At 28.1% G+C, this 26,551-nt stretch overlaps 3 protein-coding genes across 3 annotated transcripts; 1 reads left to right on the top strand and 2 right to left on the bottom strand.

Annotated features, from left to right (window-relative positions):
* Nucleotides 1–4,275: 4,275 nt before the first annotated feature.
* LOC149058549 (uncharacterized) lies at nt 4,276–5,213 on the bottom strand. The gene is given in 4 exon segments (XM_089218778.1): nt 4,276–4,441; nt 4,505–4,656; nt 4,659–4,792; nt 5,045–5,213. Coding segments are annotated over 4 exon segments (621 nt in total).
* A 2,493-nt stretch (nt 5,214–7,706) lies between these two features.
* On the bottom strand, nt 7,707–8,304 carry LOC149058548 (uncharacterized). The gene is made up of 2 exons (XM_089218398.1): nt 7,913–8,304; nt 7,707–7,839 (listed from the first exon to the last, which is right to left on the bottom strand). The coding sequence occupies exons 1-2, from the start codon at nt 8,302–8,304 to the stop codon at nt 7,707–7,709; spliced, it is 525 nt and encodes a 174-aa protein (XP_089074524.1).
* A 6,325-nt stretch (nt 8,305–14,629) lies between these two features.
* On the top strand, nt 14,630–22,714 carry LOC107169342 (uncharacterized). The gene is made up of 5 exons (XM_015519065.2): nt 14,630–14,793; nt 18,369–18,784; nt 20,098–20,253; nt 20,547–20,715; nt 22,154–22,714. Exons 1-5 carry the CDS (start codon nt 14,639–14,641, stop codon nt 22,455–22,457), a joined length of 1,200 nt encoding a protein of 399 aa, XP_015374551.2. The 5' UTR covers nt 14,630–14,638; the 3' UTR covers nt 22,458–22,714.
* Nucleotides 22,715–26,551: the final 3,837 nt, after the last annotated feature.

The following is a 26,551-nucleotide window of genomic DNA, read 5'->3' as shown; positions in this document are numbered from 1 at the left end:
TAGGGCCCGGATTTAAATGCACTTAAAACCATACAAATAATATGCTTTAAAATATAGCCAAAAATGCCCTAAAAAAAAAATGCATTTTACCACAAAAATTACCTTAAAAATGCCATAGACTTTTTTTTAAACGAATTGTAATTTATAAATGAGAAATCATTATTATTTATTTAAAAGAAAATTTAAAATTCAAATATTGACTAGGTACTATGATGTTGACACTCATATGTTTTGGCGGTTTTGGGGAAATATTATTCATCCTAAACATACCAAAATATATATTAAAATGTATGTAAAATATTAACATCAAGAAAATAATTTATCTTTAGATAATATTTTGAATAAGCTGAATTTTATATCTATATTGAACAAATATGCATTAAAAACCAACAAAATAACCCAATAATGCTAAAAATGCTCTAAAAATGAAAAAAAAAACGTCGAAATATGCAAAATTAAATTTGTAGTTTTCAAACCCTCGTTTACATGAAACGAATTATGTACTTATCTGAATCAAGGAAGAAAATGTTTTGAATTTTATATTTATAATGTATACCTAGTAGTTATTAGTTAATAGATGTTTTAATAAATAATAATAGTTAGTAACAATATTTTTATTTTTTTGACTGGGGGGGGGGGGGCGGCAAAATATGTGTTGCCCTTACCCTGAAATTCCTAAATACGCCACTGCTTGCAACATAACCTGTTACATATTCAATGCAGTCTTTTTCTAATTCGTCAACTCATTAACTGGATTCATCTAAAACCATTAAGGTTTAAAATTATAAGTTATTTGGTCAATTGAACATTTGGACACATAAGTACTACAAACTAGGTATATTAGTTAAATTTATTTACATATGATTCAAACTGATGTAGTAAATTTATATTTTCGTCAGGTATATCAAAAGTTTCAGTTGATCCAAGATTTGATTCTAATGTAGCAATTTCTTCATCGAAATACATTTGTCTACATTCGTCCATATTATTGTTACTATTAACTAATTAACTTCAGTCTCATTAATAGTAACTGCTGACAGACAATCAACTAAACATTCCTCAGCAGGACAGTCAGTATTTCGATTTTCTGTGATTATAGTGTCAGAATAATACTTTCCCAAAATATACCATCGTAAACTAATACATGTTGTTTTTAGGTTATTTAGTTGATTACTCAACAATAATTAGTAATACTAACCAATACTTGAACTCAATAGGGGTTATGCGATATGCTGATGCCATCATACTTTTTAAAACACTAAATAAATTTTCAAGAACATCCTGATTTATTCTTCTTGTAAGTATATATTTACCTTCTTTCAAATCTTCAAACATAAGCTTCAGTGATTTATTTGTTATTAATATTCCTATAATTTTTTTTAAATTTTTGTTTTCATTATTTTTATATAATATTTAATTTATGTTTGTATATAATATGGACAAATGTATTCAATAATTACCTTTTTGAAATGGCTTTAAACTTGAAGTTTGTTTACCTTTGGAATGAACCCTCATATTTTCTATCAACATATTCATTTCAGATAATATTTGATTTTCATTTTCATACTATAGTATTCAACAAATCAAACCAATGATTAAAAAGTGTAATCACTGTTGATGCCCATGTATTAATTAGATAGATGTTATTATATTTTATAGTACAGTATAATCATTATTTTAAATAAATATTTCTAAAAAGATATACTGAATATTTGTCATATATTCTTATTTTATTCAAAAATTGTCCAACTTAAATTTCTAGAAAATAGAAGAAATATTAGTAGTTAACTAGTATATATTTACTTCTTTCCAATTATTGTACTGTAATAAATGTTTTTGACCTAAATAAGATATTGCTTTTGCCATTGAATTTGATAAAACTTGTATTGCCAATTTTACATTTTGTCGCTGTGATCCAATAGCATTTAAATGTCGATCAGTAACTTTGTGTACACAGCTTAAATTCCCTTTATTTAGACTAACCACCTCTTATATTACTTGTTTTCCAATGTACTTATTATTTGGCAAAACAAATCCACCACCAATGAAATGATTCCTTACTAATTTCATTAAGTGGGGTACATCAGCAAACATAAAAATTTGTTTTTCAGATATAGGATGACTAAAATGATGTCTTTGTTGGTGTCATTCCCAGACTTTTCCAAAGCCTAATATTTGTAGGGCCCATGTCACTGACCACAGCTACTACCTCAAAACCACAAAAATGAAGCTGACTTATAACATCAAACAGTAATAATTGAGTCATGGGTGAATCATAGTCATAGTATAACGGTTGCTTCCATTTGGAAAATAGTCCTATGATGTTAACAAATAACTATTATACAGGTATAATTGATATGGTAATACTCAAATTTCAAACCACTTACCTCTAGCGATCATTACTTGTACACACTTAAATGGACCCAAAACTTGTTCGATTTTTTTATCATAGCACAATTTTTGTGAAACATAAGTCTCATCAAATGATACGACGGTTACTCTGTCCATTTTTGATAGCGATTTCCCTATATTTTTCAAAAGTATAAGAACATCTTTCAAAATACTTCTGTCTATATTAAACTTCCCTGCCCACCGTCTCAATGTTGATAAACCTAAAATCAGAATTTTACACACATTGTTTTAAAACATAGTATATTTTGATTCTAAGGAAAGTTATTATACACAAATCTATTGATTTAAAAAATAAATTGATATACTAAGAAATAAATTTGTATGTATTTACTTATCACTAACATTTAACATATATTATATTTAAACAAGAAACTCCTATATTACCTGGTAATGGAAACTCCAATTTATCCCTTAGGTGATAAACTTCGTAAAGTCATAGCTGATGCAATGTCTTCTGGTTCCCATTTGGCCACTTTTTTTTTTATTTAACATGATTTCAATTTGATGTGGTGAAAACATGTTTGATAATGTGTTTTTAAACTTATTTTCAAACCTGCATGCCTCCAAATTGATCCATTTATTTTGTTCAGTTACCTACTAATTTTCTCAAATCACCATTTATTTTGAGAAGTTCCTTATTTTTTTTTTTTAATTATCTCTAACTCATCTCTTAATCTAAATATTATATTAAATTAAAACGTATAATAATAGACGATGTAAAAATATTTTTTTTTACCATCAATATTATTTGAAATGTTCAATCAATTATTTCAAAAACTATTTTAAAATTGACGATCATAAAAAATTATAAGACTGAATAATACATACTAAAATATAGATTTATGGTAATAAATAATAGTTTGGTTATTTTTTTCTACAAGTGTGTTTAATTTTTATTAGATTAAAGATAATGAAGAAAAATAAAAACAATATATAAATTTCTGCAAGCATGTATAATTTTTATTAGAATAAAGATAGTGAAGAAAAATAAAATCAACATATAAATAAATACCAATACTTATAATTACACAAAAGTAAAGATGTACAATATGAAAAATCTATTAACAAAAATAGATTTTTGTAATAGAATAACATATAAAATTAATGAAGGGATATCCCTTGAGGTTACTGTGTATATGATCATGTTGACCTTTATATCTAAACATAAAAAACTTATTAAAACAGAAACAATTATGAATCAATAATTAGATGCAAATAACAAAACACAAATACATTAAGTTAATGCATACACATGTATATACATGTAATGTTTATAAATAGAGAGCGGATCTTTAGGTTTTTACATATTTTAATTGACTTTATGCAATTTTACGAGGATGAAAAATGTGGACAATTTATCCACCAGATAGTTTGTGGGGAAAAATTTATTTTGAGTATTAAAGCATATTTTGTACATTAGAAAATATTTAGCCTTTTTTTCATATTTTAGAATATATTCTAATATTCTTCATTGCAAATTCATATGAATAGTTAATTTCTCGAGTTAAATTTTTGGTGGTCATTCTGTCACTCTAAGTTCATGATTGTCACAAATACATAGTATTATATATATATCATATATCTGTGGTAATTGTATCATAGATATAATTTATCTGTTACGAAAATAATGGTGTATAATGATTATTTATTGTTTTTATTGAACCATTTTAGAAAAAAATAATCATATTATTTGCATACTTACAAGTAAAGAAAATATTTTAGGTTTTTTTTAGAACATATTAGCATCATATTTTAAACTTTTAAGAATCTAAAAATCCACTCTTTATACCTAAGTATAAATAACACCCAAAACATACAAACTAAGTACATAAAACAATTACTACATTTTTTTAGGTATTCATTTTACTTGGAAGTATTGTCATCTAGAGACTGCAATAAAATACTTTCATCTGACAAAAATTGTATACCTTCGGTAACTGATACATCTTTACAGTTTATGTCAAATAGATTTTTTTTACAATTTACTTCCAAAGGGATTATTTTATTTAGTGATGATACATTTGATTTGCTGGAGATTAAAATTATTGATGTGTCATCTAAATTTGACATAACAATATTAAGGAATACACACCTTAAGTTATCATCTAATAATGGAGTTACTTTAAAAGTTCCACTTGGAGTACTAATTAATGTATCCGGGCATTTATTCGGTGAAGAATATTCATATCTGTTTATACTATACATAAATTTAAATTAAAAATATCTTACCAATAATTTGATAAATGATAGTATACCAAATACCTTAAAGGAATAGCATCATGTTTTAATCTCCTTGCACATTTAGGAGAGGTAATACCATCAAATATAGGGAGTTTTTCCACTATATGTTGCGGTCCAAAATGCAATGAACACACAACAGCTAAAGAATGTTTAAAATTAAAAGTTTTTTTCACAGATGAAAGTTTTGTTAATTTTACAATATGTCAATATCACGTGTTAATCTTATAAATTGTATATAATTTAGTACCAAGTAAACTGTAAGTCGCTTATAAGGAATAAATACTCCACAAAGTATTAAATGCACGTTCTTATTTACCTAATTATAGTATATTTGTATAATCAACACTACATTTTAGTATTTTATACTTACCTGATCCCCTATTATACAAACCTTTTTCAAAATCTACATTTTTTATAGATGAACCCTGTGATATTTGACTTATCCACTTATTTATCAAGTCTATATTTTTAGGGAACCTATGTAAGTGTACATTTTTGTCCTTAACTATATTTTTTTTCTTGCTGCCGCTCATACAGCCTTCGAAAATACAAACCGGCATTATAAATAATGATTTTAGACTGGTAAATATTAAACAGCAGAAGTACTTATTTTATATTTATTAAATCAAAATATCAAAAATTCAATATTTGTAATATATGGTATGATAATAGTTTTATCATGATTAAATTCCAAACCCCAGAATCCCGCCAAAAAAGCTTGATACTATGATGATATTTAAACCAATGAAAATTGGCGAAAGACTAGCGCCATATTTGCACAACAAAAAACATAAATACGACTATTAAAATCATACCTAGTTTATTATATCATGCATGAAATATGAAAATACTAATATTTCAAAATATAATATAATATTGTGATAAGAAAATGGATCATACGAAAAATTTTTCCTGCGAAGAACCGTTTGTCAATTTTACCGTCTCTATTATCACTGTTTCACTCTTTATCATACATTTTAGCATAGAAGAAAATGTATTTTAAGAATTTTTTCTTCCAAAAAGGAGTACATCTTTTATCTCATTCTTGGCCATGGTTTCTCTTTCTACGCTCAGTCCATTTATAATAGGTCAATGGTTGAAGTCAATGGCCGCCATTTTAAAGGAGTCCAATGTTCGTTATCACTTGTGTTTAAAAGATAATGTAGACGGATTTTTATTTTGTAATAATAATTATTAATTATCATTTTCCAAAATTTAAAATAATAAACTATAATCATAATTTAACGTCTAAGGTCTTACCAAATAGTTTAACACTAAAACACTTAAACATAATAATATTCTTAATTGAATTCAGTATTACAATATAATAATAATAATAATTAATAAAACAATAAAAACTATTACAAGAATTGTAGGTATATTAATATATTATATTCAAAAGTCACATATTATAAAATAAAACAGTCTTTGTCAGCTTTTGTCTCTTACTTACTGTTTTTAAAATGGAAGACGTCATTATTTTGCTGTAAGCATGTAACCGTATATTGGGGTACGTTCTAATTTTATATTCTGAGCGGAGCGATGAATGTATTGATTTTACCATGATGTGTGTTTTTTTTTGTCTGTCCTCTGTCATCACGTTTTGGGGCAGTAAAAATGCTTCGATTTTTGACTTCAGTACCTCGTTCGATCAGAAAGTGAATCTAGATGGTACTTTGGGGGGTCAAAAGTAAAAAAAATTAAAGTACCTACCTAACTTTTAGCTTTAAACTTTTTCTTATATTTTTCTTAACATATTAACTTAGAATTAAAAAAATATAGTACTATTAATTATTATACTTATATAGGTAGGCAGATAGTTTCTAACTAAAAAAATGAAGAACCAACAAATTATTCTTATTTAGATGCGGTTTAAGTATTTTTTTACAACATAACAATAGTCATAGGTATTATACAAAAATATATTACACTTTACACCATGTATACCTAATTGAAATAAAGATCAATTGGTAAGAAAATATTTATTTTAATATTCTATGAAATTGTATCTTCTGAACAATTCTGGTTAGATAATTAAAGTTATTTTTATGTTTTTTTAAAATTAAGAAATTTTATAGATTTAAATGGATTTACATTACGGTTATATGGTTTTGATAAAACTATTTTAATGTTACTGATGTATATTTTAAATGTTCTAAACAAATTAGTGAACTATGGTTACCAATGTACCAGATTACTGTGACAACAAAATTGTGAGGGTATATATTTATTGAGCAAGGCACGTTGAAAATTAATTATTACTATAGTAGGACTAGTAGGTATTAATAGCTAATAATGCTATAGCATCAGAAAATCAAATACCAATTTATACTAAGACATTATAAATATTTGTAAAATAAAATTTCAGCGGCCCTACACGCAGTTTTGGTCACGGTCGATTCAAAATTACGACTGACTAAAAAGGCTCTTTTCAGAGCCATCAACCATTCTCCCTAGTGTGCCTGCGTAGGTGTCACTACGAGTTGTATTAACATAACTCACGACTTTTTAGAGACCGTGAGAAAGTTAATATAAGCTCATTCACCTTCGATATTATATTTCTTGTTTGTAAATGAAAAACCAAATATTGTAAAACTATCTGTCGCGCCTCTAAAGGCCTGTACCGCCTGCCGTGGCCGCTTCTTTAAGCCAGCCACGTGGTTCGGATGTAAAAAATTGTATTATATGTTTTTAAATTTCAATAAACCATCTTGATTATACAAAACTAATAATCAGTGTATGATTATTTCTGTACACGGTACATCGAGTATTGACGCACCGTGTTATACCTAGTATATAATATGTAATTAAATAATCCACACAGTAATCTTATTTTAAACCTAGTTTTTCTTTTAGTACCTTAAAACTTTTTCCTGCTAGTCCTTTGGTCATTATATCGGCAACCTGATTTGAAGTTGACACATACTCAAGAGTTATAGTTCCAGAAGTGACGGCCTCTTTTATGAAGCAGTATTTAACATCATTATCTTTGAGCAGTTGATGTTTCCTTGATTCCCTGGCTATTGTTATGCAAGATTGATTATCTTCGGAAATTATGGCACTTCCAAGTCCAAAATTCCCATCTCGGTTACTAGAACTCTCATCCAAATGCACTCAGTGATTGTAGTAGCAGGTGCTACATATTCAGCGTCTGTGGTAGAAATCGCCACTGTAGACTGTTTACGACTAACCCAAGTTACAGTTGCTCTAAACACTTGTGTAACATATCCAGTGGTTGATTTTCTCTCTTACCTATTACCAGCAAAGTGCAACTAGCACTGCTGAACTCTTTCCCCTTGTAAACGTTAGACAGCAATCTTTGGTCCCTTGAAGGTACCTAAAGACTCGATTCAATAGGTTCCAGTGAAATTCAGTTTCATTTGATTGGAAACGGCTTAATAGGTTTACCGCAAAGCTTAAATCCGGTCTGGCATGTATCATAAGATACATGTGACATCTAACTACCTCTCGGTAAGGTTTACTAGTTTTCTCTGTGATTGTTGGAATTACAATCTTGACATTTTCTTCAATTGGAGTTTTTATTAGCTTACACTTACCCAGACTAAATTTGTTTAGTAAAAGATCAATATAGTTACTTTGATCTAGTCGAAGCACACCATTATTTTTATTTTCATCCCTAGGAGCATTCATATCTTGTTCTGTTTCATTTTAAATTCCTGACAGAGTGCATGTTTTATATTACTTATATCCTTTCTGCATTTCCTGCAAGTAGAATATCGTTGAAATACAGTAATAAGTATGATGTTGATAAATCATTTGACCTGATGTACAAACAGTTATCTGATTCACTTTGATGGTACCCCTAGCCAGTTATGAATTCATGGAATCGACGGTTCCAATAACTATACTCTTTTTCACGAGAGAACGGGACCGTTTCGCGCATGTAGAATGAGCTCCAGTCGGCTCGTCTGCCTGTGAAATCCTCTCCACGCAGTCTGAAAGTGATGTGTTTTTGGGTGGGGGATATGCGGCGGTGACCAGTTTCGGTCGGAAGACGGCCCCCTTCTCTCGTGAAAAAGAGTATAGGTGCCTGTTTTAGACCATATATTGACTTATTTAGTCTGCAAACTTTGGGCTTATCTTGTATATATCCTTCAGCTTGTTCCATAAAGACCTCTCCATTAAGCACTCCATTAAAGAAGGCAGTTTTAACATCCATCTGAATGAGGAAAAGATTGTTTGATTAACTATAGATAATAGTGTTCTGATTGTAACCATATTTGCAATTGGAGCATATGTTTCGGTGTAATCAAAACCAAATTTTTGAGCACACCCTTTTGCCACCAATCTAGTTTTATGACAAATATTGTTTTCATTTTCAAACTTGACTTTGTAAACCCAACGACAATTAATTATTTTTCTTCTTTCTGGTCTATCCACTAGAGTCCAAGTTTTGTTCTCAACCATAGCGTTCATCTCTTCTTTCATTGCTTGCTCCCACTGATTTCTATATTCATTGTTCATGAAATCACTGTATGTTAAAGAAACATCCATTCACAAATGATTCAGCTGATAAGGTCCAACCTATATAAGTGGTATCATAATATCAGCATGCCATATTGGTGGGTGTGATTGACGTAAAGTTTTGGAGGATTCGTTTGAAAAGCCATGTAAAATTTTACACCGAGAATTACGCGAAGGAGATATAAGTAGTCTAACTACTACAGACACGATGCGTATAAGAAAAAATATTCACTATGCACGTTCAAGTATGATTCCAAAGTTGCCTACAAATTTAGAGGAACTACATTTGGCTCTAACAAATTTAGGTGAAATCAAAACAAATCGAGATGAATTATTTTTGTTAATTAATAATTCAGAAAAAAATATAATAGCTTTTTCAACACAAACTAATTTGAAATATTTAACTGAATATGCCGTTTTATATATTGATGGTACGTTTAAAAGTTGTCCTAAACCATTTTATCAATTATTTATTATCCATGGAGCTAATATATATATATATATATATTTTTTTTTTTAATGTAGCTTTAGCTTACTGCACAGAGTACTTGATGAATTGATTTGAAAAGTGTTTTACTCCAAAGCATACAAATCCTAAATTATGCGGTATCTAGTAATTATTAATAACATATTGACATATAAACACCTACCAGAACCTCCCAACTTAGAGCAGCGATATCTCATCAACGGATCAATGAAAAATTAAAATTTGAACGTGAAAATCCATGAAAAAAAAATAGACTTATTAGTTTATACATTTTTTAGTAAGGGTTTGCATTTGAAAATAAAAAGTTGATAGTTGTTTACCTAATAGATATTATGGTGAAAATATTAAAGCTTTACAAACAAGTAAAAAAGTATGAGACTAAAATTTAAAATAGAAAAATGTCAATACCTACTCTTTGAAATAATATGTGTTCAACAATAGAGAAATTACCCTGTAGGTGTAGTATATAATATATAGAGGGTATATAAAATAAATTGCTACAACTTGCATAATGTAAGTATCTCATTGGTTTTGTCGTAGATTGTATAATGTTAAAAAAAAAAAGCGGGAAAGTGGATGTCACTCTGCTGTTCAGTATAGATTACAAGTGGGTTAGGTACTGTAATGGATGGAATTAAATTTGAATCCAATGATATTATATCATTGTACACGAAAAACGATTCTGAGCGAAGCGGTTTAACTGTCTAGGATATATTATGGATTATTAAAAAATTTTCAAATCTTAGATTTAAAACAAAAAATTTTAATGAAATTCTAGCTTAAAATAATTTGCGAATTTTCCTAATTTTTACGTATTTTGTCAAAATTTGAACGCTTGTAAAAAAAAACTAATCTATGAGTTATCAAACAACAAGTCTGTAGAATCTACACTTAAGCAATTGATGACCCAAATTTTTATACTGAATAACTCAAATACCAGGATTTGTAGCGCTTTTAAAACCATGGACCAAAAAATTCAATTGATGATAAAGTCAAATGATAAAACAAGATCATTGGCGCTACCTATACCCGTGTTACCCTCATCTTTAGTAGGTATATTACCAACCAAATCAATTGATGAGGTGGATGCAGTAAAAGCACTTTTGGCGGATAACGAAGATGGGTTAAAAAACCAAGAGGAATTGGTGAGTAAAAAAAACAATTTAAAATGCTATACAAATCATAAGAAACATATAATATTTAATATAAATTATAATATCTATACTTGAATTACTGGTACATTAACATTAAACAATTTTTTAGTATAGTTAAATATTTTAATTTACTATTCATCTTCACTATATATAAATTTTTTAATTTATATAATAGAATTTATACATATATATATATATGTATACAGAATGATAAATCAGGATTTACTCTTGCGATAACTCCTGAGAAGATGGAGTTATCACAATTATATTTTTTTTTAAAGATTCATTGACAAGTACTACAAATTTTTCATATTTAAATTTTTTTAAATTTATCTGAACACAAATTGAAAGCACAGTTTAAAAACATTATTTTTTTCCTTAATTCTATTGGTTTTTAACAATTTTTTTTTAGTAAATACTGAGTATGATAGTAAAAATCCAGTTTTGTACGGTTAGCACATGCTCCACTTTGGTAATGTCTAAATCCTATAGTGGAACATCTTATAATTGAACATAATATATAACATAATTAACACACACACACATATATATATAACTGACATTATACTGTACTTATTTAAATTATGTAACATTATATAATGTAAAGGTTTAATTTTATATGAAACTGAATATTTTCAAACATTAATGCTATTATGTTTTGATTTGTATGATTACAGAAATCATATCTTTACATAAAAGCATCAAATACATCTTCATTTAGTGCTGCGATAAGGCAGACAGTTGATTGTTGTTTTGAATACCACATTTTAGCTTTATTCAGTTATAAAGGGAAAACTAAACGGTCATTTATAGAGCTAAAATTATATTCAGTTATTTATGGTGAGTTGAGCAATGTTTATTTAATCATTCTTATTTATACTTTACTCGTTCATTTTCATACAGATACTTTCACAAAGTGACAATTTTAATTTTCATATTCTGAAATATCATTAGGAATTAAAAACTGAAAATAACTTTTACCACTTATTTATTAAGAGTCTGTTATGTTTCAGAAGCCTTATCTGGTTTCCAAACATCTCCACTTGAAGAGCAAACGTTCCACAAGGTTACTGACAACTATATTTGACATGCCATTAAAAAAGACACAAATAAACCAGTGTTCGAACATCGGAACAACTTCACGTCGCGCCGATATTATCGGCGGGTGCTATCGTGCCGTCGGCGTTGAAGTTCACCGAGCACCCTACCCCTCCTACATCGGTAGACAACTCGTCGCGAGCTAGGACAGATTCGCCGGCCGGTGCTGTCTGTTTTCCGCGGTTGAGACTGACGGACCATTTTCCTCAGCTCCCGCCGACTACGCCAGCGTGCTTGGTTCTCATTTTTGGCTAACGTGTGTCTTATTATTATAATTTCTACCACGTGTCACCTGGTGATCGGTCGCAGCATATCTTGTATATATTATACAAATAATATACACATATACCCGTACTTATTACTCTCTGCGGAGATCGCACAGTTGTGTACCGCGTGCGCGGTGCTGGAGTCACGGTCACTCAAATTCATATTTCGCCATCAGCCCTGGAGCTTCCTGTCCCGTGACCTGCCTGCCTGGGAAGTGTACCACCCGTTGCCGTCACTTATTGCCATTCAATCAGGATATATTATAGCTCGTCGGAGTGGAGACGTGCGAATGTCGCTGTCAGCCGTCAGGTCGTAACATTATTGATTTGTATTCATTCTTAATTTATCGATTATTATATCATAATCATTGTAACGATATATTTATATTTTTTATGATCGACCACTTTGGTCTGAAAGTGTATTATTATAGTATTGTGTATTATTCAGTATTCTTAAGTATATATATTGGGGCGCCCGCTAGGTAGAGCTTTTTTTATGTATTACATATTATAATCATGTCACGATGTTGATATATATTATTATTATTATATTTGTATGAGTGTACACACACATACGTGGTTAATTGTATTTATAAATATTGTGTATTCATTTGGTGACCCGAATCCCTAACGCCGCAAGTCGATATAGCCAACCGCCGAACTTGTAGGAGCTATCTCGGCGATCAACAACCAGTTTAAAATTAATTTAAATTAACACAGATAAAGATTTTCTGTAAAAAAAGAATATATATATTATTATAAAGTAATTAAGTTTATTTTTTAACCAACATAATATTACATGTCAACAATAATTCACTTCTTGTTATAAAAGTTGTTAGTTTTTTTTTTATTAATAATGGTTTTATTAATACTAGTTTTATTACTGTATGTCTATTAAAAAGTGTTGATACTATATAAATATGATGTTTTATTTATCACAATATATAATTTGTGGATAAGGCAATAATAGGTTCAATCAATAGAGAATCCAATCTTTTAAAGAGTGGCCTGGATAGTGTTTATAAAGCAGAAACACTAAAATGAATTGTCTATTACTTTTTTTTTTTATTTAATCTTATTAATTTTTGGTATTAGACTAAGCATCTTAGTCCCCACTATTTGTATCTATACCTATAAATTATTAATAACACATTTGTCACATTTATATAAAAATTAAAATAAATTAAGTAATTTTTTTGGTTATGTATCAGAGCCGTACCGTTAAAATTTAGCGCCCGGGGCAAAATTAAAAATATTCGCCCCCTAATTTATTTATTATTATGCATTTCAATTCTAAAGAATTGAAATTTTTATATTTTATATTAATTATATATTAATAGTTGTAAAACAATAATCTTTCTCATGTATTTTATTAACGTATAGTTTAAAATATTTAAAAATATTTTTTTTGGCGCCCCTTTAAACCATGCGCCCGGGGCGCATGCCCCCTAGGCCCCCCACGACACAGCTCAGGTTATGTTGTTGAATTTTACACAATTTATGTTCAGTGCTGTGATTCATAATTGAACCGTTAAAAAACCGATATTTACATTAATAGTGCGCAGCGCTGTGGTTTATAATTGAACCGTTAAAACACCAATATTTACACTAATAGTGCACAGTACAGAATGAGTTATTTTCTTATTAAAAACACGGTTATAACACTGACCTACGCACCAATCGAGCACAGTGTTACCCATGTAAAAAATCGGTATTCAAATGGAAAAAAATACCATGCCCTGAACCACAAATGCACGGAGTTCGACACGTACCTATGTTTTAATGATATTTTAACCATCTCTGCACTTGAATTGCTACTCGGGATTGTACTTTAATAGTTTAATATTTAGGTTTTGAATGATAAATTGTACTCTGTTAATTTTATTCTACACGATTAATTAAATGGAAACGGAGGTCCTAAAAATTGCCTTATATTCTATGGCTATTGATTAAATCCATGGATTTATAAAATAGATAATACTACATTGAACATTATCAATGTTAATCACAAGCAATTATATCTATGAGTTTAATCGTAAAGAATATATTATCCATGTAACTAATTCTTAATTTTTTTCCTCAACTGAACGTCTGAACATTACGATCTAGCAGTTACAAAATAATTGAACATATTTGTTTAGCTACTTGAATTTTTCTCCACAGTAATTTGAACACCAATCAATTTTAATCTATAAAAATCTAAAAGCGCTAACGAAAAACTCGAAAACTACGTTTTTATTCAAGGCATCCAGTAACATTATAATATGTACCTATACCTTATTTTTACAATATTTAAATTTCAATAATATTGGTATCTTGGTTTACATACCTTATAGGTACCTATTATTGTTAATTGTTATATGACTTAATTTAAATACATTTTACTGTTGAAAATGTTTATCATAGTTATTGGTGTAATTTTATATTGTGCATCGTTCAAATATTGATTATTAAATCAAATTGAACTTTTTATTTTTATTTTTAGTGAAATCAAAATGTCATTGATAATAAAAACTACAGCAAACATTTGGGAAATGGAAAAAGGATTTGATATTATTTTATTTATTGACAAAAATGATGTCTACAATAGAGACTACTGGAAGGACGAATGCTTTCGTCGCATTAATGCCAAATATCCATTTCAAAAGTTGTAAGTATTTTTAACATTAATTTAATCATTTTGTACACTAGAATTAAAGTAGATAAATGACATATGTACATATAGATATATTATATTTATGTTTATTGAAACATAAATCATAATATATGTATAATACCTGCAGTCATTTTTTAACATGCACTATTTGAAAAAAAAAATATAATATAATAATATAATCATATTCAACTGATATTATTATAAATTGCAGTGAAAACCCGTCAAAGGGGAATTTATACCGTTGCATGAGTTCGTTAAAATCGATAATCAAACTATTTCTTCAATATATTTAGCTATTTTTAAATTTAATTGAAAGGGAACGCGTTACATAATGTAACAATACGACATAACAAACATACAATTTTTTCATCAAAACGCGTACAATTGTTGGAATCCATTTTCTTTGTAGAATGTATAATAATTCATACAAAAATCATATTAAAATCAATAAGATATTTCAATATTCAGGTTACCTATTTTTTACATTTTAGCATCCTTTTCTTTCTTATTTTTTTTCCAAATTAAAGCATTGGCTAAGAATGTTCATAAGTTTTAATCTCTTAATTATATGAAATGCTATACCTACTTTAATTACATTATAATATTTCATATTTTTCTTTTATGCTGATTGATTTATTACTGCAATTTAAAATGCATTTTGTAAGAATATAATATATTATCCTAAAATTGATTATTATGATTTTAGTTTTTGAAATTAAATTGTTCATACCTAAATATTCTTTGCTTTTTATAACTTTATAGAGCTAGTAATGCTAGTATAATAATACATTTGTATTATTATACACTAGTGCATTGTGCGATTTATCTCTGATAGGAATATTATTGACACACTTATACACACTCAGAGCGATGAATGTATTAGTTTAATGATTTAGCATTTTTTTTTAAAGTCTCGTCGTTTTTTGGGGTGATAAAAATGTTTCAATTTACTAGCTACTACAGCTATTTTTCTGATGAAAAACATGAATCTAGTTGGTACTTGGTGAATTCCTAGGAGTTTTCAAAAGCGTCCAGTAAAACAAAAAAAATTAATAAGGAAAAGCTGGTATTTTTACGCTACAAATATGGTTTTCGATGGAATCGAATTCATTTATTTTATGGTGTAAAACTAAAAACTAATAAGCATTGACACTTTCAATTTTATCCATATGTTAAACACATCACAATTTGGGTATTATCACGTCAATACCACGAATCTAAAAAAAGCGAATATTAAAATAGCGACGGCAAAATAGCTAAGTATAAAATATAGCTAAAATCCATAATAACAAATGTTCAAAACAGCTAAAGAATATTATTATAAAATGATCATTATTATAATCGTTTTTAGTAATACATCAGAGTTTAGTCGTAAATCTATTTAAATATTAGTAATTAAAAAATTTAATATAAAAATTAAAAGATAAAAGATATTATATAATATTTATAATTTATACCTGTAATGATAAATTATAGGCTATGCATTTCAAATAATTTAAAATATTTCTTTCTGTATATTGTTTTTGAATTTCTAAAATTCTTAATGCAGTATCTTGATATTCTTTCTTTTTTTTTATTGCTCTACTTTCATTTGTGTGTTAGTCTGTTCTTGTTTGAACCCTTCTATATAAGCTTCCAAAGTGTTGAGTGACACGATCCAAGTAAACGATATTAAAACCACGATTCGTACCTATATAATATAGTAAAAATCTATTAAATATATTTAACATTTTTAGATATATTTATTTATAAAAAATAATTATACCTTCGACAGAATATTAGTCTTTGGCAAATCTACCATGTCATAACAATTTCACATTTCCAAAGGAAATGTTGGACCTCGACGCCGTTTACACACAGATTATCTGTATCTTTATAACTATTACTACTGATAAATAATAAGGATAATAAATTTAAAATAATATATTTTATCTGTTTTTACCATTAGCTATTTTATACTTAGCTATTTTGGCATTCACTTTTTTAGATTCGTGGTATTGACGGTGACTCCACAATTTGTATATTACAAATTTATCTACACCATTACATTTTCAAAATATTTTGATACAAAATATGTGAGAAATGTACAGGTATAAAATGCACTGTCAATATACTTATTAATTTAATACAAGATTCCTCAAAGGTTGTTGATTGAAACTAAAAAAAAACTAAAAAGTTTAGCGTAAATCCATAGTAATTTTTTATGCCGAATGGAAGCCCTGAAGTTAGAATTTTGACAATAACCGTTAAAATCACAAAAATGTGCAAATTATTTTGAGTTATATATCCATAAGAACTTCCTATTTATACCTAAGATTTTTAAAATTCACAAGATTTCTCTCAACTTTTAACAAAAAAAAAGTTTAGTAAAACACTATTGTTTTGTGAGTGTTTGAAGTACATTTTTCCAACGTTGGATTTCAGGCTTAAAAGTTGAAATTATTAACAATCGAACAATTTTCTTATTTTGTTGTAATTCAAAAACAAATAATCTTACACACTTCAAATGGTCAATAAATATTTATTTAATTATTTTCTATACATACATAATAAAATTTAAAAATATTTTGACTCGATTTAAGTTATTTATAGATATTTAAAATTAAAATATTTTAGTTTTTTATTTCTATAAAGATACACATTTCATATGTTATATAGCATTATTTAATGTTATTAATACATTTGTCGAATTAATGCTTGAAAATTTAATACGAGATTTCTCATAAGTTGTTATAAGCTTTACCTATAATAGTCATAACAGTGTCATTCTAAAGATTCGTAGACATGATTTTTTTTTAAACATTTAAAGTTCAAATATTGACAAAATGTATCAAAATTTCGAAGACTTGCAAATCGGTTTGAAATTAAAAACTTATAAAATATATTCAATTTTAATAAATAAGAAAAATTTGAATTTAAAACAACGTCGTTTATTAATAGTTTATACCTATATTGATACTTTAAACAAAAAATATATATTAGCACATTTATTTAGACATTTTAAGTTCAAATTTAAATGAAATTATATAATAATTTATATGAACTATATTATGAAGAATAACGATTTTAATTGTTTTGATATTATTTTAAAATATTATTCATAGGTAATTCATAATTTTAAAGTATGTTATTATATTTTATAGGTTAAGTAATATACACAATGGCATTTTCAAATGCAATTTTTTCGGAAAAAAAATTAATTTAACCTACTAGTTGTAGACTTGTTTGTAGTACTAATAGCCAGTACTAAGATAAATTACTTAAAATACAATAATATATAATATTAAAATATACTTGGTGTTATTATTATATAATTATAATAATCGGTTTTGGTTTTTGGCATACAATGATTTTATGTCATTGAATTTTTTATTTAATTCATCAATTTAGTGACTATTCTCTATATAGAGACCTAATGTACGGTAGAATGTTACCCTTTTTTATTTAGTTTTGTTATTTGAGCTCAACCCTCTCAATTTATTAAAATAATATACGCCCGAAGTTCATTGTTAGTCTTAAGTAAAATTCAAACATTGATGTACGCACTATATATTTTCTTTGTTTGGCAGGTTCATGGCGAGCATTATAAACGTGTCGGTAAAATCGTGTGCGCTCGTGTATTCGGTGTATGGCGAGTCGATATGCTGTTTGTTGTTGAACGGGACGCGACATCATCGGAAAAACGAAAACAGCAACGTAAAACACAGTTACAGCAAAGAGAGGAAGAAAAAAAAACCGGACAGCACAGCAGCGTCCGACGTCGAAACCGGACTGCGGACGATTCGGGACCGATTGGCCGGTTACCGGTATCTGGCCGTGCAGCGCCGAGCGCGGCCGGTCGCGTACGATTTTGAGCTCATTTTCCGGACGGTTTTTCGCGGAGACAGCGGAGAATTGTGGCTGTGCGGGCAGCGAAGGCACTTTCCTTCGCCCCGTGAACGCGTCCGCACCATCAACGGGCTCACCTACAAGCGCCGCGTCAAGGGTAATAGTATCTGCTTTGTCGTTTTCGTGCGACTTTTTATCAACACACATCATATTATTATACTATATTATACTGTTTCTTAAGAGGACGTGATACCCACATGTGTTGTCTTACAAAGGCATTATATAGTAAATTTTACGTTTAGTAGAACACGTGTAGCTTCGTTTGCTTAAGATTTAGAGTAAATTGACTTCTTATAAATTTTAAAGGTAAGATTATTATCTAGACAACCTCATATGCTTTTTATTATATATTAAATTTAAAGCGAGTTATCAGTATTTTAAAATTGTAAATTTGTTGTGCACCTTAAAATACTCATAACTTGATTTAAAATTTAAATATAATAAAAAGCATATGAGGTTGTCTAGATAACAATCATACCTTTAAATTTTATAAGAGGTCAATTTACTCCAAGTTTTAAGCTAACGGAGCTATACACGTGTTCTGCTGAACGTAAAATTTACTATACCTATAATGCACTGGTAAGACGGAGACAACACATGTGGATATCACGTTCTCTTAAGTGAGTTTATTAATTATGATTATTATTATTATCGTTTCCAACCAATCTTTTCTGTAACGTTATAAATCCGCAATTTTCGAATGATTATGATGAAAACCGACTACAGAGTTTTCCAGAATTCTACTTTTTGAATATGACCGATAACCAGATATCCGAATCTTTGAGTTTACGATTAGATTTATTCGGATCATCATTCGTTCCTACGTGTGAAATATAATATTTATATTATAACTATCTGAAATTAAGTAAAAAAATTTCAATTTCTAAGTAATAATAATAACTATTCATTCAACAACAAACACACATGACAGGCGCGTCAGGCGGACATTTTATGTTATGCGTATAATATATGTATACTTAAATTATTTTATAGATACAATTATTATTATTATGATAATATTATATTATTACTGTAAGTCTGTAAATATTTCAATATTTCAATCTAAAATTAAAAGTGCCCGCTGCTACCATACCCACTACCCACACGACTTTCACACAGATAAAATTACTACCGAACCTTTTACGGAACCAAAATTTCAAATTTCAAAACATTAATTAACAAATAATAAATTATTATTTTATCTGTGTTTACGTTGAACATATTATACACAACGACCAATAATATTATCTTAGAATGTTATTTAAAATATTAAAATACATAGGTGTTCAAAAATCGATCCAACTAGAACTTCGTGTGACAAAATATACAAATCGTTTATATTGTTTGTTTTATAATTATAAGTAATGAGTAACGACCAATATAATATTGACGTTATATTTTATTGTATAGTTATCACTAAAAATAACACCATCGACCGCAAATCGTCGAATAAAATAATATTACCAGCAGTGACGACGTTTACCCCAAAATCGTCACCTGCTATAGTACCGAAGATAAAGGCTCCCATCGAACTTCTACTATCCGAAGACGATTGTAAGAGGACGAGTAAGTTCATAATATTATTACCGTTTTATGTTGGTGTTCAAATTATGCATAATACATTTATTACAGTTAGAATATACCTATTTATCTTATATTATTTAAATAAGAATTTTCAAAGTTTATGTAAGCATTAGTATTATTTTTTAGTGAAATTATAAAACGCTTAATATATCTTATTTATATACACTTTTTCAATGTAAAGTGATTTGAAATTGAATATTTATTAATTCATGATTGTACTTATAAAATTCACATTTTTCTAATTATTTAAATATAATTATATAATTATGATACAGCTATGCAACAACCAAATATACCAGTGATTAAAACAATACCTGAAAATGTTTGGGAATTAGACACAGAAGTTGACATCATTTTATTTATCGACATGGACATCGTGTACCTGGATAATTGGGAAGACGAAGTGGTGGAACGTGTCAACGACCGTTATCCTTTCAAAGATAGGTATTAAAAAAAAATATATATATTAATTAACTGGGATGATTTAATTCAAATATACTGCAGTCTGCAGTCAACAACCTTACCTATATAAAGATAGTGAAGCCGTTTTAGTGTTTTTTAATAAAGCATTTTGTGACGGTTTATTATAAATGTATTTAAATACGCAATAGCTGATAGGTTATATTATATTATATTATATTATATTATATATTGTAATATGATCGATTACATTGTCGAATACTACAAAGATAATATGTTGACATATTTTAATGGATACTAATGGTTTTTAAGAAGTTCAACGCAGACAATTTTTAAAATACTTATGTGTGTGTAGTAATTTTGAATTCATAATATTATAAATCATTACCTACTATATGTATATATACCTATTGTGTGATTGTAGGGAAAAATAAATAGAGGTGTGCTCTCACATAAGCAAGCATAATATAATATAATGTCAATAGCGCGTTACACGATTATGAATTGAGTGTTTTTTTTTATAAAGGAATTAATCTTTCGAAAATAATTGTATTACTATTGACTAACCTATTTAACCAAAAACATTTTTTAATATAATTTGAAGATACATTTTATACATTTTTAAATTAATATTTAAATTAATATTTTTATACTATTTAAACATCTAATTTTGCAGTGCTTACTGCTTAATAGAGTTCATTATAAAAAAAGTGGGGAAACTGTTTTAAAGTTAATTTCGTGACAAATTCAAATATATTTTTAGAAGTGTCGTTTTATTAACATGTGTATACATAGACTTAAGCAGTTAAACTATATTACTTATTAGGTTAGTATGATTGTCATATAAGATAATATATAATATATAATATCATAATATTGGTCTATATTACAAGAAAACGCCACCATATAATCCTTCAATACCTATTTGAAAAATATATTTTTGATATTTAACTATTATTAGTATCCTATTATATTATAGTATTACGATTACCTCCTATTAACTTCTAAAAAAAATGTATTATTATTATTGCACAATAATGGCTAAAAACTTTTCGGAATTTATAAATTTAAATTTAATATGATACGTAATGCGTTATTCCCTCTAATAGTCTAATTTGAATCACAAAAATGTTTTAAAAATCATTATTTTATAATCTCAAGATCTATCAGAACACGCCAGATGAGTTATTATATTTTAATACGTCTAATCAATATTTTTATTTCACACGAGAAATACCAAATTCATATTTTTATTCAAATTTCTTGAAAAAACTTCATAAAACCCGTGCGAGGAACATCATGTTTTAAACTCAAAACAAATATATTACATTTTAGATAATATTATATAATGACATTGTCGTGAAATAATTATAATTAATGTTAAATACTCGTTGTAGTTCACTACAGCTATCTATATAACATATAATTATTATTTTTATCATACTTACCTTGTTCTTTGTAGGTTGTTGGAAGACATACAGATCATGCCCATAGGCTCGGGCACCGTGCAGATATATCGACAAAACGGCGTTTCGATATTTTGCGTATTCTTCAGCAACCGCATGACCACCCTCAGCGACTGGATGGAAGACGCGCTGATCAACATTAAAAAATTGTTGGCGGGTCACATACAGTTGGCCATCCAACAGGACCTGTCCCTCTCGGAGTTTCAGTCGAATGTTTACAGTAATCTGTTTTATTTTTTTCAATCAGTGTTCCCATACGACACGGTTATGATATGGTTTTGTGGCAGTTTTGATGTGTAGTTCTCGTGAGTGAAAAGCGAGAAATCAATTATGGACCATCTCGTGATTTTCAAACGTATCTTTGATAATTTTAGAATCCAATATTTGAATCATCTTTTTTTGTTATCATTTTATATAACGTACGCAATTTTTTTTTATGTTTGTACCTGATTAAAATAATATGTATTAAAGTTTATTTATATAAATGTATTAACAGGCCTTTATTATTATATTAATATGCACATTTATGTACCTATTTATAATTGCCATTTCTAACATTGTTTACCTAGCTGTAGTAATTTATTCCAATCTGAAATTTCACTGTACGAATTTTATGTAAAACCTTTTTTTCTATAATATTTTGTTTGTAAACAATTGTTGAGTTATTAAATAAATATGTAAAATATAATATAAAAATATTTAAATAATATTATGTAAACATTATTTTGCAATATCAATTTAAGCCATCCAAAAAATTATTATTGTTATTAGTTGGAAATAAAAAAATAAAATTGGTGATTTCGAGCGTTTCGGCCGTTGGTTGATGACAAGCCGATTAACTATCACTGTAATAATCGGTAAAATGTCCTCTGAATCCCTCACACGCAATAACAGTTCAACAATGCATTTTCTATAAATATGATAAGTATAGTAAAATAAATATATAGATACGTCGACGATACAGCCGCGTGTAAGCGATTCCAATTCCCTTCGCTATTTTGTATAATATGGGACTATTACACAATTAATAGTATAAAAATAATTGGATTGAAATTAGTACATGGAGACTTATAAGGTGGTGGTGCTGACGTATAAGCGATTTTCAAAAGCGTTATATGACTCAACCATTTATGATTTTAATTGACGTCATTTTATTTATTTTACTCGTTTTGTCGGTACGACACTGCACCACTGCAGCCTGCAGGGACTGTCATCGACCAGTAAAACTCGGCTCTTATAATCTTAGTTTATTAATATTTAAAATCAAGTTAAATTATTTAAATCTTTAATATTAATATTTTAAATTATAGCAATAGCATGATGATAGATGAGTGATAATGGTATTATGAATAATAATTTTACCATACGTGAGTGTGGTAAAGAAGAAAAAATCTTATATAATTTTTGTAAAGTAAAAACCATAAGATAAATGACTGCTTACACTATTAATGATTCCACGCTACCTACTTATAGACTATATAGAGCTTGCTTTTTGGAGTTACTTATGAGATCATAAAATGACTATTGCATATTCGCATAGAACTTAAAACTTAAAATCCTGAATTTGCACATAAGGTCGTAGTACTTACTTGGAACTATAATGATTAACTTATATATGAACATCATAATATATCTATATATGAATAATGAATATGAACCGTATACGATTTTGTTTGCTTCATGTGTTCTTACAATCCGATCACTGCGACAACGACGAGTAGGTCCTTTTCTCAAAATTTGATATTGGAAAGCGTAATTGTAGATTTAGTACAAAAAACAAATAAAAAAAACATAACAAATATTTACTTGAATGTAAAATTAATTCACTTTACGTAATTAAAAATACATAAATAATAAGGTACAACATATCTATTAATAAAAATTTATAGGTAATAATCGTTAAATCATGTTGTTAATTTCTCTTCTAAATTACTATATAAAAATTTTATTTTCATCAAGAATTGCAAATTAAAAAGTCTTACCTACTACGAATTTGTAGATTCTAGTTTTGAAATAGGCAAATAGACGATTTTCAGTAAATTCACTCGTATACTAGATGCATGTATAGTCTAAATCTCAACAAAAACACTACGTCAACTCCGTGTAAAAAAACGCTAAGTAAAAAAAAAAAAATATATAAATGCAATAAAATGTGTGATATAATGTGGAATCTAAGTAAATAGTTTAATGAATAAAATGTATGTATAAATAATTAATTCAAATTTAATAAAAATTGGTTATTTATATTAATTTATAATATGAATTATTTTAACTCAAATTGATCCAATTTTGGTTTACTTAGCCGGAAACAATTTATTTATTGTAATGGTGCTTTCATTATTTATTACATAAACTATTAGTACTTGGCTATACATTTTTTAGACTGAATCTTCCGGCCAAGTAAACCAAAATTGGATCAATTTGAGTTAAAATAATTCATATTATAAATTAATATAAATAACCAATTTTTATTAAATTTGAATTAATTATTTATACATACATTTTATTCATTAAACTATTTACTTAGATTCCACATTATATCACACATTTTATTGCATTTATATATTTTTTTTTTTTTACTTAGCGTTTTTTTACACGGAGTTGACGTAGTGTTTTTGTTGAGATATCATTAGTTTTTATTAGGGTCAAGATATTTTTTATTTTTTTTTCCATTATTATGATGTAATGTCTTATTTATAATTTTTTTAAGATGTTTAAACATATCGTTCTGTACAAAAGTACATTTTGTTTCCTATACTTCAGCACCCATTTTAATACTCTATCTGCAGTACACCTACCTTGAACCAGAGGCATTTTTAATTTACCAATTGATCTATTGGTACATTTTTCAATATTTAATAAAATGGAAATAACTGTTTGGATTTTGGATTCTTTCTTTTTAGTGGTACTTCATGTACCGTGTTAATACTGCACTGTTTAATAGTAGTACTATTATAACTTTCAACTACGATTTTAGATTGAGTAGACTCCTGATATTTTTTTTCCTCATATCTCGCGCCTTTTGGAGTTAAGTTACCATTTTTAATGTAGATACAATTCGACACAAATATGAAGACAGTCACAATAAAGTATTATAAATTATAATAAAGACTGTTATAATAATAATTATTAATATAACGACTATATATTATTTAACAATAAAATGCTCAATGGAAAATGATAGATAGTCGATACGGTTAGGTTTGGTGATACCACGTGCATTGAATAATAATATTATGGACACGAGACAATAACGCCGACAACAAGCTCGTACGCAGGACGCGAGACGAAAGAACGAAATTTCAAATTACGAAAACAGAATGCACCGATACCGATAACTGATAAGCGATTGTGGACCATGTTCGCGTGTTAGTATGTTGTATGTGTCTAGCGGTGGGGGGAAGCAATAGTAGTGGGAGACACACGCCGCCGTCGCAAGAATCCTCTCACTCGTCCCGTCAACATGACGCGTTTAATACGGCAGCCGGCGGCGAAAGTAATATAAAATGATCACTTAAATATCCACAGTTTTTTGATCATAACTAAAATACTATTCAACCGATTCTATTTAAAATTATAAAAGCACGTAGCCTATGATTTTCTCGATCGATTGATATCTCATTTTAACTATTTGGTTCATTTATTAGACCTACAGCCTTTAATAAAGAATACCAAAATATTAACACGTATTAAATGGGAATGTTTAGGTTTCTGTATATATACACGGTCGAGTGCTTCGCCTTCCTTTTTTTTTTACTTAGCTCGCGACACTACCGTGTCGCTGGATATTAGCCAAAAGAACATACTTTCTTAATGCATAATTAAACTGTTTTGCAAATTCTGCCAAAGTATTAATATATACATATATATATATATATTAGGTATATATAAATAATTCAAATACTTCAAATATAGAAATATATTATATAATTTGTGTTTATATGTTTATAGTAAAAACACACATCGTTAGACCTGCGATCACCATCACCTCTCTGTTTAGAATCTATACATTCAACCATACTGTGCATAAAAGTATAAGAATGTACTCACCGCACTCATCTAATAACATGGTCAATGTATTATAAATTATAATATGTAAATTCCCTAAATACCTTCCTATATGTATTATTTTAATAATGAATAGCTACAAGTATACCTACATGCAAGTATGAAGTAGGAATCATCAATTACAATAACAGTCAAAACCAGCCTGGTGACTCCTACTCCAAGTAAATTTATGGTATTATACAGTTGACAGTATATTAAAGACTAGCTGGGCCCTGTGCACTTCGTAGTCTGTTAAAAATATCAACTCTATATGATTCAACATTTTTGTTTAATTCATATTTTAATACCCGGCTAGTTCATGTTCAAACAAGTTCCCGTGGGTTTAC

This window comes from Diuraphis noxia, unplaced genomic scaffold (assembly GCF_037042655.1).
Source record: "Diuraphis noxia isolate RWA-SAM2 unplaced genomic scaffold, SU_Dnox_SAM2 contig0002, whole genome shotgun sequence".
NCBI classification, from domain to species: domain Eukaryota; kingdom Metazoa; phylum Arthropoda; class Insecta; order Hemiptera; family Aphididae; genus Diuraphis; species Diuraphis noxia.
Note: the sequence above shows the minus strand (reverse complement) of the source record. Positions and strands in the feature narration are given on the sequence as shown.

What these genes read in the sequence shown, in the direction of transcription:
- LOC149058548 (XM_089218398.1), bottom strand. Translation starts at nt 8,304, where the DNA reads ATGAATGCTCCTAGGGATGAAAATAAAAATAATGGTGTGCTTCGACTA. An exon ending in GTGCTAGTTGCACTTTGCTG is followed by an intron (nt 7,840 to 7,912) that starts GTAATAGGTAAG and finishes AACTTGGGTTAG; the next exon opens with TCGTAAACAGTCTACAGTGG.
- LOC107169342 (XM_015519065.2), top strand. Translation starts at nt 14,639, where the DNA reads ATGTCATTGATAATAAAAACTACAGCAAACATTTGGGAAATGGAAAAA. An exon ending in AAATATCCATTTCAAAAGTT is followed by an intron (nt 14,794 to 18,368) that starts GTAAGTATTTTT and finishes TTTGTTTGGCAG; the next exon opens with GTTCATGGCGAGCATTATAA. An exon ending in CTACAAGCGCCGCGTCAAGG is followed by an intron (nt 18,785 to 20,097) that starts GTAATAGTATCT and finishes TTTATTGTATAG; the next exon opens with TTATCACTAAAAATAACACC.